This window comes from Cervus canadensis, chromosome 2 (assembly GCF_019320065.1).
Source record: "Cervus canadensis isolate Bull #8, Minnesota chromosome 2, ASM1932006v1, whole genome shotgun sequence".
In the NCBI taxonomy this organism is placed as follows: Eukaryota; Metazoa; Chordata; class Mammalia; order Artiodactyla; family Cervidae; genus Cervus; species Cervus canadensis.
The window spans coordinates 65858441-65871249 of NC_057387.1; the positions used below are offsets into that span (position 1 = coordinate 65858441).

Below are 12809 nucleotides of genomic sequence, written 5' to 3' on the forward strand. Positions count from 1 at the left end.
AGCTTAAAAGGAGAGAAGAATTTATATTGTTTCAATCTCAAGTGTAATGTATTTGTAACTGGACAAGCTCCAAAATTTTCTAGGAAATTATTACTAGTGTTACCATTTCATTAAAGCACAAATGCACATGTATATACAAACATAACACAATTTAGAACATATCATTTTGTAGACTTGGGGTGTTATACAGGACTATTAGGTCTGGTAAGTTAGTATCAACTATTTCCTGACACCAACAGATTCTCCACTTGGATGGATTTTTTTGCTGTCAAGAGCTAGGAGCTAAATGTCATTTGTGGTCACCATTTCATTAATGTGGTGATAAAGCTCCATGGCTATGGAGTAACAAGAATTTTACTTCCAAACCTGGTTTGATAATTATTCATTTGAAAAAAAATCCCCAAACACTACCTATATAAGGGAATTCTAAAGCCTTATTATGTTAATTAGTTGTGATGGCTTCTAAATTGGAGGAGATATCATTTTTCCAGGAAAAAATTAAAGCATTAGACCGAGGATATAACTAAGACAAAGATACACACCTTCAAAGATATACCTTGGTTTCAGCATGTCTGACTTATTATTGTTGATTCAACTGAATTACAGTTAGGATATTTAAGAGTGTTTGTCAAACAAGTATGTGTGTATGATAATCTTACAATTACTCTTACTAGGGGAGTAATTTGGAATAAGGAAATTATTAGGGAATTGCATTTTTAAAGGACATAATTTATATATTGAGTAAGATGCATCATCACATAGTCTTTGAAATGTTAACACACTTTTCCTTCAATTTTAGACTCTCTCACAAGTTTTACTGGATAATGATTGTCCATCAGCGATTTATCCAAGCAAACCTTGTAAGTGGTTATTATGTTACCTCAGAAACACAGGATCTACCTAGAAGTTAGTTAATTCAGTTCGCTTATTTTACAATTGACAAAACTGAGGCTGAGAATGGTCCTATGACTGGCCCAGAGTCCCATAGTTATTTGAGAAGAAAGCCGAAACTACAAAGCCCATTCTTCTGACTCCAGCCTACGGTGTTCCCCAGGAGCTTGGTGAGGGTTTAGGTTTGGTGGCATAAACGCACACAGAAAAGTTTGAAAATTGAATATTAAAAGTTCAGTCAGTTTGATTCTTTGCTACTCTAAGAACACACACGAGCCACACACAGACATACCCTAACACACTTACCCCTGAATTCGGCCAAAAAATTTGTTGGAAAATTGCTTGGGGATTGAGAATGGGGTATATGTTTGTCTTTATAATTTAAAACATGAAATACTTATATGTCTCCTGAATGAACTGACATTGTACGTCTTTAAAATTTATAAACTTCAACCCTGTTTAGGAGAAGATGAGATAATTACTCATTTCCCTTTTTTAAGGATATAATTCTAACTACAGATAAAAAACTTTACATAAAGATGTCCATCACAATGTTATTCAAAACAACCAAAAGAAGAAAAAAAGAAAAGGAAATATTCTAATATCCAAGATCAAGAATATACTGAAATAAATTATGATGCATTTATTAAATGAAATATTTTAGAATTTTTACATATGATAAATATTGTTTGTTACAATTTTAAATAAAATAAAAAATACTATATACATTGTAATGACAAGCCTGTAAGAATGAAAATTAATAAACAACAATATATTCAAAGAAAAAGATTGAAGAGAAATATGCCAAAATATTAAGTAATTAGCTGGAATCAAGATTGATGGGAGAAATATCAATAACCTCAGATATGCAAATGACACCACACTTATGGCAGAAAGTGAAGAAGAACTAAAGGGCCTCTTGAGGAAAGTGAAAGAGGAGAGTGAAAAAGTTGGCTTAAAGCTCAACATTCAGAAAACTAAGATCATGGCAGCTGGTCCCATCACTTTATGGCAAATAGATGGGGAAACAGTGACAGACTGTTGATTTGGGCTCCAAAATCACTGCAGATGGTGACTGCAACCATGGAATTAAAAGACGCTTGCTCCTTGGAAGAAAAGTTATGACCAACCTAAACAGCATATTAAAAAGCAGAGACATTACTTTGCCAACAAAGGTCCATCTAGTCAAAGCTATGGTTTTTCCAGTGGTCATGTATGGATGTGAGAGTTGGACTATAAGAAAACTGAACGCCGAAGAATTGATGCTTTTGAACTGTGGTGTTGGAGAAGACTCTTTGAGAGTCCCTTGGACTGCAAGGAGATCCAACCAATCCATCCTAAAGGAAATCAGTCCTGAATATTCATTGGAAGGACTGATACTGAAGCTGAAACTCCAATACTTTGGCTACCTGATGTGAAGAACTGACTCGTTTGAAAAGACCCTGATGCTGGGAAAGATTGAAGGCAGGAGGAGAAGGGGACGACAAAGGATGAGATGGTTGGATGGCATCACTGACTCAATGGATGTGAGTTTGAGTAAGCTGTGGGAGTTGGTGATGGACAGGGAGGCCTGGTGTGCTACAGTCCATGGGGTAACAAAGAGTCGGACACCAGTGAGCAACTGAACTGAGTTTATTTTGGAGATAGCAAAACTATGGCCATCTTCTGTCTTCTTTTTCTTTTTTTTCTTTTTTCTTCTCTGTTTTTCCACAAGGAGTACATATTTCTTTTAAAATGGAAGAAAGATCATAGTCATCAGTTTCAGTAGAAAGTCCGGTACCTTTGAGTTAGCAACCATCAAACACAATGTCTTACATGCTCCCATCATTCTTCTCTGGATCATTAAAGACCCTCCATCAAAGTTGTGGGTCTGGCAAGCAACTGCATTTAACCAGGGTTCCCTGAGCAACAGTGTCTGTAGTTAAGAACAGTGTTACAGATTTTTATGCAAAAGGGTAAAAATGAATCATTAGTCACGGAAGATACATTAGGTATATAAGATATAGTCCCTGCCTTTACAATTATAGTTTATTTAGATCACACAATATAAAATGTACTTTGGGGATGTTGTTTAGTTGCTAAGTCATGTCTGACTCTTTTGCAACTCCATGGACTGTAGCCCATCAGGTTCCTTTGTCCATGGAATTCTCCAGGCCAGAATACTGGAGTAGGTAGCATTTCCCTTCTCCAGGGGTTCTTCCCAACCCAGGGATCACACCCAGGTCTCCAGCATTGCAGGTGGATTCTTTACCAACCGTGTCATCAGGGAGTCCAAGAATACTGGAATGGGTTGCCATTTCCTTCTCCAGGGGATCTTCCTGACCCTGGGATCAAACCTACATCTCCTGCATTGCCAGGCAGATTCTTTACCAGTAAGTCACCAGGGAAGCCCACGTTGGGGACACAAAAATGAATAAGGCACAGTCCTTCCAAGTCTAGTGAAGGAAACATTGATATCGATTTGTATCCCCCCAATAGGGAATTAAATATAGTACTTGAAACAATGTTATGCAGTTAAAAATACTCACTCATTAAAGATTTTATAAATGGAAATAAGTAATAATAAAAGAAAGAAACAAGAGACAATATCTCATTTCTGTATAGTTAATAACTCTCAACAAAAAAAAATGTATACAGAGGAAAGACTGAAAGGAAATGCACCAAAATGTTAATATAGTTCACTGTAGCTTGTAAAACTCTGTACAGCTTTGTATCTTGCTTCAAGAATTTTTCTCTAGTTTCCAAAAATATAATGAGCATATTTAGTAATTAAAGGTAACAGACTAGATGAGTTACTGTCCAGAAATACTACATAGAACAAGTGTGGGAGGTTCTGTATGTGGGATCAGGCATATTGAAGAAGCAAAAAGAAGAGGAGTAAACAAAAAGGCAGAAGAAGAGGGTAGGAGAGAACCCGGGCCTGTGAACCAAGGGGAGAGAGTTATAAAGGGCTTGTCTCCTGTGAAAAAGACTCATTCAACAGACAAATTAACTCATTCAACAGCAAAGATTTACTGAGTTCCATTCTGTCCCAGGCACTGTGCTAGGTAATGGGCTCCAGCAGGATGAAGAGTAAAAAGTATTTAGAAGTTTTGGCAATTAGGGGGTCATTGGGATCACTAGGAGGACAGTTTCCATGGCGAGGTGGAGGCAGAAATATGGTTGAATTGAGAGGGAATAGAATCATCTGGTAGAGACTATGTCAAATTTGCCAGGGAGGAGCAGGACAAAGAGAGGATACTGAAGCAGTCATCCCTATTACAGATGCTACAGAAGATGAAGGTGAGTAGACAAACTGATTTTAAAGCCAGATAAGTCAGGAAAAGCTTTATGAAGACATAGTTCTTTCTCTATATCAACTGCTTTCATATTTTCAGGTTTAAATGCCATATCAACCCCTGCAAGTCTATAATACTTCTTGTAAAAAAATATAAAGATAAACCATTCCTGATTCCTCCTCTTTCTTCCTGTAAAATTGAGGTTTTAAAACATGTTTAGTAATAGAGATTTGTAGAGAAGCAAAGATTCTGTTGAATTTAAAACAAGTACATAAAAGATTGAATGGCAAACTCTCAGAAATCATGCTAGTTGACAAAGTATGGGCCATTTTTGATGGCTTTATATTTCCATTTCCAGCCGCTCTAAAAAACTGATAAATGAAAAAGCTGGAAGAGAGACAAATTATTAACATTTTATACATAAAAATTTGGTTATCTTAGTAGCCTAAAGTTTGAGCTGATGCTTATTTCTCAAAGAATTATTCACTAAACTCTGGTTTTCAAGGTTTCACTCAAGGAATATCTAAGAATTTTTTAAAAAATAACAAAACTAAATTCATCTAATACAAGTAAATATAGCCTTTTTATTAATATGTGTTTAGTATGAGAGTGAGGTTGTCAGTATTATTATAAAACCTATGCTATGTGTCCTGCTTATGGTTACTTAATGAATATACCATGTATGAAATAATCAAGTTTAAATGTAGCTTCAGATTATGATTGTATTTACTTCTCATGTCTGTCTTAGAATCATCAAAAAATCTGATTATCAAGTAATGGGCAGTTATCTATACTGAGCAAGTTATATAGTGTCTAGCAAGTAAGCATTTGATTATAAACAACAGAAAGCTGAAGAAAGAGGAGACATCGTAAAGAAAGAAAAGTGATTATCATAATTTTAATTTATTTTTACAGTTCTCCAGAGATGTTTCCCAGACTTCTCTACTAAAAATGGCACTATAACAGTAGGAAATAAGACAGTGTTTGATGATGGAAGTGGAAAGACAAGAAATGCTGCAGAACTCAGAATAGCTGCAAAGTATGTTGATCACATCCCCATTTTCAATTTTGATGCACCCCTTTATTATCCCTGAACTAAAGCTTTGTTAGGTTAAGCATTATAGAGGAAGAATTATGTGTTATTCTGAAATATTCATGTCACTGTGGATTGGAGAAATTGGTATGTGTTTGTTAAGAAAACCAAAGGAAAAAGCAGAGTGAATTTGAAAGAACAATTATGTTTTTCAAAATGGTTAAGTCTTTCATCATCAACAGGTACATAAATGAGACATCAGGAAACATATTGAAACACCTTAATATAATTTACTTTTGGATGAGCATAATTTAAAAAACCCATGATTTTTTAAAGCATCATTAAAAAAAAAATGACTGAAATAATAAAACTGCCAGCTATTTTAAATGGAAGGGAGTCTTAAGAAAGGTGAAACAACCACGATGCTGCTGTGCTGGTTACTGTGTTGAATTTCTATTACTATTTACAGTGAAGTAAATTTTCTGTTTCTCTTGGCTGTATGCATCGTGGTGTTCCATGTTATTTGGAAATATAATTTTCTCATGCACACAGATGTGTGTATACAAATATCAACACAGAGTATCATTGCACAGCTCAGTTGTTGAATTTAAAATAAAAAATATATTGCAAAAATGTATTGTTCTAATAGTACAATTCCATTGGTAAAATTTTGAAGTAAGCACATGTGTGCTAAGTTGCTTCAGTCATGTCCGACTCTTTGCGACCCTATGGACTGTAGCCTGCCAGGTTCCTCTGTCCATGGGATTCTCCAGGCACGAATACTGGAGTGGGTTGCCATGCCCACCTTCAGAGAATCTTCCTAATACAGGGATCGAACTCACATCTCTTGTGTCTCCTTCACCGGCAGGCAGGTTCTTCACCACTAGTGCCACCTGGGAAGCCCAACTAAATTAAAATTACACTATGATGCATATATATATGGTACAACTAAGAAAACTGGGAAATTATAATCACCAAAGTCAAAATTATGGTTATTTTAGGGGAAGGGAAAGGTATTGTAATTGGAGCACATGGGGGGAAGGAATGACTATGCTGTACTTACCAAGTGTGTTCACTTTGATAACCCATCCAGCTGGATGCTAATGATTTGTGTGCTTTTCTGCATGTGCCTCTTTGTGCCTTCTGCTACAGCGTGTCAGAAGATTAAGAAGGGGAAATTAAGTATCATATTCACTCTTAGCTCTATGGATTTTATAAGTTAGAAGCTGATCTTATTTAAATTCATGTCTTATAGTGAGGTCTCTGCAACACTGAGGGCATGTTGCATATGTTGGAAAAAAGGTATGTTTACCACTCTTGAAAGCAATGCTTCCTCTGTGTGTAGCTGTAGCTACCTTTGTAGGTTCACCAAAGTGACACCTCATGTATTATTATGGCTAGCAAAAGGGTCACTAGCGATAAATGGTTTCTAAAAATATGCTTAGAACATCAGCTTCCAAGTCCCTTTTATCGTAACAAGAACATTTCTCTTTAGTGGTAGTCAAAAAATAATTGATTTTTTTTTTCTTCTTTGAATTCAGTGGTATCAATAAAGCCCTTGATGCAAGGGCAATTGGAGTGAAGGTGTTTGAAGACTATGCAACAACATGGTATTGGATTCTCATGTAAGTGAAAACATAAGTGTTTCGTCTCCAGCCCCATTCTGAGTTTATCTTTGTAGAATTTCTTTCATCAAATTCCCCATTCATATTCATGAATGAGAGATTGACTCAGATTTCAGTTCCTGCCAGTTTCTTTTTCAGACAGAGTGAAGAGCCCAAAATATTTGGAAATCTGCCCAATATTAGCAAAAAGTTATAAGAATGTAAATTTTAATTTTACTTATTAAATTACTAGTAAGAGTATTCATATATTTCAAGTCCCATGGGGCCTCACTGTGGTATGTGTGCGCCTTTCACTACATATAAAATTTGTCCTTCCCTTGATCCCAAAGGGTCATTCTTATTTTTTAATGCAGCCCTTCCATATAACATTTGTTATCATCATGGTCAAACTAACTGTACTTATGAAAAGCTGAAAAAGATATATGAAAGGAGGAAGAGGTTTTGAATTTTCAGACATAAGATTTGCATTCTTAAACATAAAGGAAAATGTAGTCAGTCCTCCAGAGCAGGTACACGTGTCTGATACCCTAAGGCTGTCATCACTGTCTGGCTTTTGTGTCTCCTTCTTGTACCTTAAGTACCTTAAAGGCATCTATGATTCCTAGTAATCAAAGAATAAAGTGGAAACTTCTTCAGATACTTACAAGAGCTCTTATAACCTATCCAACTTACTTTTCCAGATTTATCTCCATCCATGTTTCTCCATGTTTCTTGATTAACCTTCTAAACACAGCAAATAGCACACCCATTCTCAGACCATCACACCCTTGTGTTTTTGCACATTCTATTCTCTTTCCTAGAATATCCACCTTTGTGCCCTGGGAAACTTCATCTCATCATTTAAAATCAGCTTTTGTGTCACTTAAAATATCTTCTTAACTTCCCTAGATATAGTAAGTTACTTGCACCTTTGTGTTCCTCATTCATTGTGTGTGTGTGTGTGTATGTGTGTACATACATATTTGTAAATACACATATCTATCTTCTGTATAGCACCTACCATCTTGTATTTTATTTATCCATCTCTTTCCCTCTGATAAACTATGAACTCTTACTATGGTAACTATGTCTAACTTGTCTTTGTTTTCCAGAGTCCTAGTACGGTTCTTGGACCATAGAGATACATAGAAAATGTGGGTTTAAGAAACAGTTATAAAAGTACTAGGGGGACAAGATAGATATATTTAAGTAAGGTGCTTAATAAAGTCAAAATTGTATTGTGTGTAAAATACTAGGGAGTAGTTTTTAGAGCTGGAGAAGGCACTGGCTCTCCACTCCGGTACTCTTGTCTGGAAAATCCCATGGGTGGAGGAGCCTGGTGGGCTGCAGTCCATGGGGTCATGAAGAGTCAGACACGACTGAGCATCTTCACTTTCACTTTTCACTTTCATGCATTGGAGAAGGAAATGGCAACCCACTCCAGTGTTCTTGCCTGGAGAATCCCAGGGACGGGGGAGCCTGGAGGGCTGCCGTCTATGGGGTCGCACAGAGTCGGACACGACTGAAGCGACTTAGCAGCAGCAGCAGTTTTTAGAACTATAAAACTAGATAGTTTTATGAGGTTTTACATTGTTAGGCTTTGTCTTAAACAGAGTAATTATTTTCAATTGTGTATTTCAGGATATATCTCCATGGCAGAGATTGTAGTTTATACTTGATAGGAAACTGGTGTCCCTATTGTCAGACCTGAATATCACTAGATAATTTCTGTCTCTTCTTTATTTTGGCTTTTCTACTCTCACCTGAGAAAGGTATAATTTATAACAGATTCTCCCGTCCTCCTCACACACTCTGAAATAGTCTCTACCCAGGGACTAACCACTAGAGCATAAACACCTCCCTTTATTATCAACTCTCTGTTCTCATCTGTTTCATGCGTATAAAGCCAAACACTGACATGCTGGGACTTAGTGTACTCAGAATTTTTTTATGTGGGAATTAAAAACACAAGTAGTCAAGAACTATAGCTCTTATTTTTCCCCTCTGATCTTGTTTTTAAATTTTTTATTTTATTTATTTTTATTTTTGACTGTGCTGGGTCTTGGTTACTGCACAGGCTTTTTTTTCTCTAGTTGCAGCAAGTGGGAGCTTCTCATTGCGATGGCTTCTCTCATTGCCCAGCACAGGCTTTGGGGCTGCGGTGGCTTCTCTTATTGCCGAGCACAGGCTCTAGGGCAAGGGCTTCAGTAGTTGCAATTCTGGGGCTCTAGAACACAGGCTCAATAGTTAATGGCACATAGACTTAGCAGCTCCAGGGCATGTGGGATCTTCCCAGACCAGGGATTGAACCTGTGTCTCCTGTATTGACAGGAGGATTCTTTACCACTGAGCCACCAGGGAAGCCTCCCACCCCCTGCCCCAATATATTTTTTTAATAACCCTCTTGTCCTATGCTATAGAATAAGTTTTCAATCAGACTGCGTATTTCAGCATTGAAGTATCTGTGGTTTGCTTCTAAATTAAAAGCCCAGGCTCTGTAAGACTGTGCACTGAGAAGGTACTCTGGTACATGCTGTCATCTACCCAGTGACAGTATTATTAATAGTTTCTTCTTAAAGATAACATCTGAAGACAATAAGCTCAGTAACTGTGCCAGGCTGTCTGTTGCTATTTGGAAACTTGCAGATATCACCAGCAGTGTCAGGTCTTAATAGAGGCATCAGCCAAATTTCCAATTTTAGTGACTTCTCTTTGATGAAATCACTTAGAAAAATCCAATATGACTTTAACCTGGATATATAGTGGGGTTGGGAAGAAGTACCACCAGTACTCAATCAAACCCCAGGAAGAAATTAAACCAAGGAAAATAGTCATGCTCTTGATTGCTTGATAAAGTCACTTGGCCCAGGAGACACAGAGGCCTTATCCCGGCTCCAGATAATGGCCCACAGATCACTGGGGATCTGAAATAAGTGTCTGGTGATGTTAGACATCACAAACGATTAGAGATAATTAGACCAGAATGATAATGGCTACAAAACCACGGATTCAGGAACTGTGTAGGACAATTATTTTGCTTGTCTGTCTGCCCTAAGATTGTTCTCTTACTGCTAGTTATATCACATACGGTTTTCATTAGTGACCAGGTATATAGAGCAGCAATAACATCTCATGGATATGCTTTGTAGCTTATCACTTGGTGCATAAGTATGAAGGAAAAAAATAGGACTGCAGCAGATAGGAATTGTGATTTTTTCCTGAAACAACTACGGACACAGAATTTGCGTTTACCAGCTGCTGCACTGAAAATGATTCATGTATCAAGTTCTGATGATCTTATTGTTTCCCTTGAAAGTCGTAACAGAAAGAACTGCTTATACTTTTCAATGTCATAAATGTTTCTACAGTCAGATGAAATAACCAAGAATTATTTTGAATAGAAATAAGTGTTGCCTTGCTGTGTTTGTTATGCTTGGCACACTGGCCCCTATGTTTGTTGTGCCTTTTATCCTCCAGTGGCCTGACTATTGCCATGCTCCTGAGCTGGATGTTTGTGATGCTCCTGAGGTTCACAGCTGGACTGCTTTTCTGGATCTTCACCTTTGGTGTGATTGGAATCATAGCTTATGGTAGGTATCCACCCGTCTTAAAATCACCAAACGTCAAAATAATCTTTTTCTTTTCAGTTGCCATTGTCAATTACCAGAAAGCATTTTACTCCCAGTGAATTTAATCCTTCTTTACTGTCTTCCTAAAGGTGTTAAACTGAGAAAAACTACTTAATTCTGCATACAGTGTCTCTGTTACTTTTTTCTTCTTTATCCTGGGGGGGGAAAAGTGCTATCAAAATATTCTTCTCTTTTTCTCTACAGTCTTTGGTCTCATATCTCATGAGTATTAAGAAGGAGGTGGAAAGAATCCCATTTAGGTTAATGAAAACTATTTCAGACAATTTCTTTTAGTCTTTTAACTTTTTATCTGATCAAAGGCCCAGGTCTGCATAGTTATAGATGTGTGATCGATCTATTTTTCTCTTTCAACTTAGGACTTTTAATCCAGGTACTGTCACACACTTTAATAATTGGCCAGTACTCCATAATGGGCCATCACCCTCTAGAGGCAAGTATTCTGCATTACACTTATTGGATGGAGAGTTACTTTACTTTTGGTTGAGCTCTAATTATTAACTCAGTTCTGCCAAATGCAGTACAGGTGAAATTCGAACATTAAAAAAAAAAAAAAAATGGGCTTCCCTGTTGGCTCAGATGGTAAAGAGTCTGCCTACAATGCAGGAGACCTGGGTTTGATCCCTGAGTTGGGAAGATCCTCTGGAGAAGGAAATGGTTACACATTCCAGTATTCATGCCTGGAGAATTCTATGGACAGAGGAGCCTGGCGGGCTACAGTCTAAGGGGTTGCAAAGAATCAGTGAACAGTATAGCCCTTATTCTCAGTCTTCTAATAAACATATGAGCCAGTATATGAATGTTTGAGAGGTTTCTATTCAAAAGAATGATTTTCCTATAGCACCATTTACATCAACAATGAGACTTTTATAGTCAGAGATACCAAAATAACAGTCTTGTTTCTGTCACCCAAAGAAGAAGAGCTTTACACATATCAGTATAAGAATGTAGAATACCCAAAATCTATAGTTAGCTTGAGTTCCAATCCTGTCTCCATAATGTAACTGGAGGACTTGGAAAAGTTTCTGAATGATTATAAGACTCAGTTTCCTTATCCATATCATCAACACAATAAGGTTATCTCCATTATACCATTACTGTGAGAATTAAATGAGACAATGAATATAAAGCTCTTAGAACAACCCCTGGAACACAGTAAACACTCAGTATGTCTTGAGTTATTGTTATTATCCTGCTTGTTATCCTCACTGAGTTTCTCAACAGTCATTTAGATGACTCCATGTATCATTCCTTATCTGTTAATGTTGTGCAGCTGCCCATGAGTCTCATGAAGGAATATAAGCATTGCTGTCTCCCAATCTGAAACTCCTAAGAAAACTTTTTGTCAAAAAGCCTTTGTTTTCTTCCTCGGAGGTCAAAGTGTCCCCTGCCCTTTTCTGTCTTAGAGTTTGGGCATGTGAACAATTCTCATTGATTATAACAAATTAAGAGTTACATAGGGGATAGCCATATAATACCATGGTTATAAATATCTATTTAGAATTTAGAAAAAACACAGTTCTCTGCAAGTACATAGTTCTCTATTTCATAGTTTCCTCAACTGTATAACAGGAATCTGAGTCTTAAATAAATAATGTATATAGAGTACTTAGAGAGCTGCCATAATAATTGTTCAATAAATGGTATTTATTATTTTCTTATTATGCAGGAATATTATTAAGGAAAGAGGACTTGAAGCCCAGGTAACATACTTTTAATGACAAACACACACTAGGACAGGAATGAGATAGGAATAGAAAAATAAATTGGAAAATAACTGCTGAGACTTTCACATCCACCAGTGTGAAGGAACTAAATAATCTGAAGGGTCCTTTTGCTATGAAATGATGGCATATTATATTGTATTGTTTTATTTATTTTTTTTCATGAGCTTACTAGAAATGAAGTATCCCAGAAAGGAAAACCATTTTCAACCCACAAGCTAAAAAGTGGGGAACTGAGCAGGAGGCACATGTGAGATTACGGGTAGATCATCCAGTGCTACAACCAGGAGACTCAGAGCCAGCAGGGGGGTAGAGGGTCCGGCTGGAAACTCCTGGAGTAGGCCCTGGATCCTGGAAAACGCATGAAGTGACCGTAGTGTGGTAGTACCCTTTGCTTGCCAGTAGAAATAAATATGAATCCCCTCTAGATGGAAGCACCTTCTCAAATCACCAGGTTTCAACAGGTTAAAGTGAACAATGTATGAGTTGCAATCAAAGATTTCCAAACACGTAAGGAAATGGTCTTTTGCAAGAAACAAAAGAAACGATAAACCTCAAATTGAGGTCACTAAGAAATTCAGATATGGACTGATACAGAACATGAATTAATGTTTAAGAATTAAAAATGCAAT

The 12809-nt window shown here is 37.0% G+C and overlaps 1 protein-coding gene across 2 annotated transcripts in view; it reads left to right on the forward strand.

Annotated features, from left to right (window-relative positions):
- SLC44A5 (solute carrier family 44 member 5) overlaps nt 1-12809 on the forward strand; it is a 429650-nt gene that overhangs the window by 382183 nt on the left and 34658 nt on the right. For both annotated transcript variants that reach the window (XM_043460948.1, XM_043460949.1), the window contains 4 exons: nt 800-860; nt 5085-5208; nt 6744-6827; nt 10284-10396. In XM_043460948.1, the coding sequence (XP_043316883.1) occupies nt 800-860; nt 5085-5208; nt 6744-6827; nt 10284-10396 (382 nt within the window). The remainder of the gene's footprint in view (nt 1-799; nt 861-5084; nt 5209-6743; nt 6828-10283; nt 10397-12809) is intronic.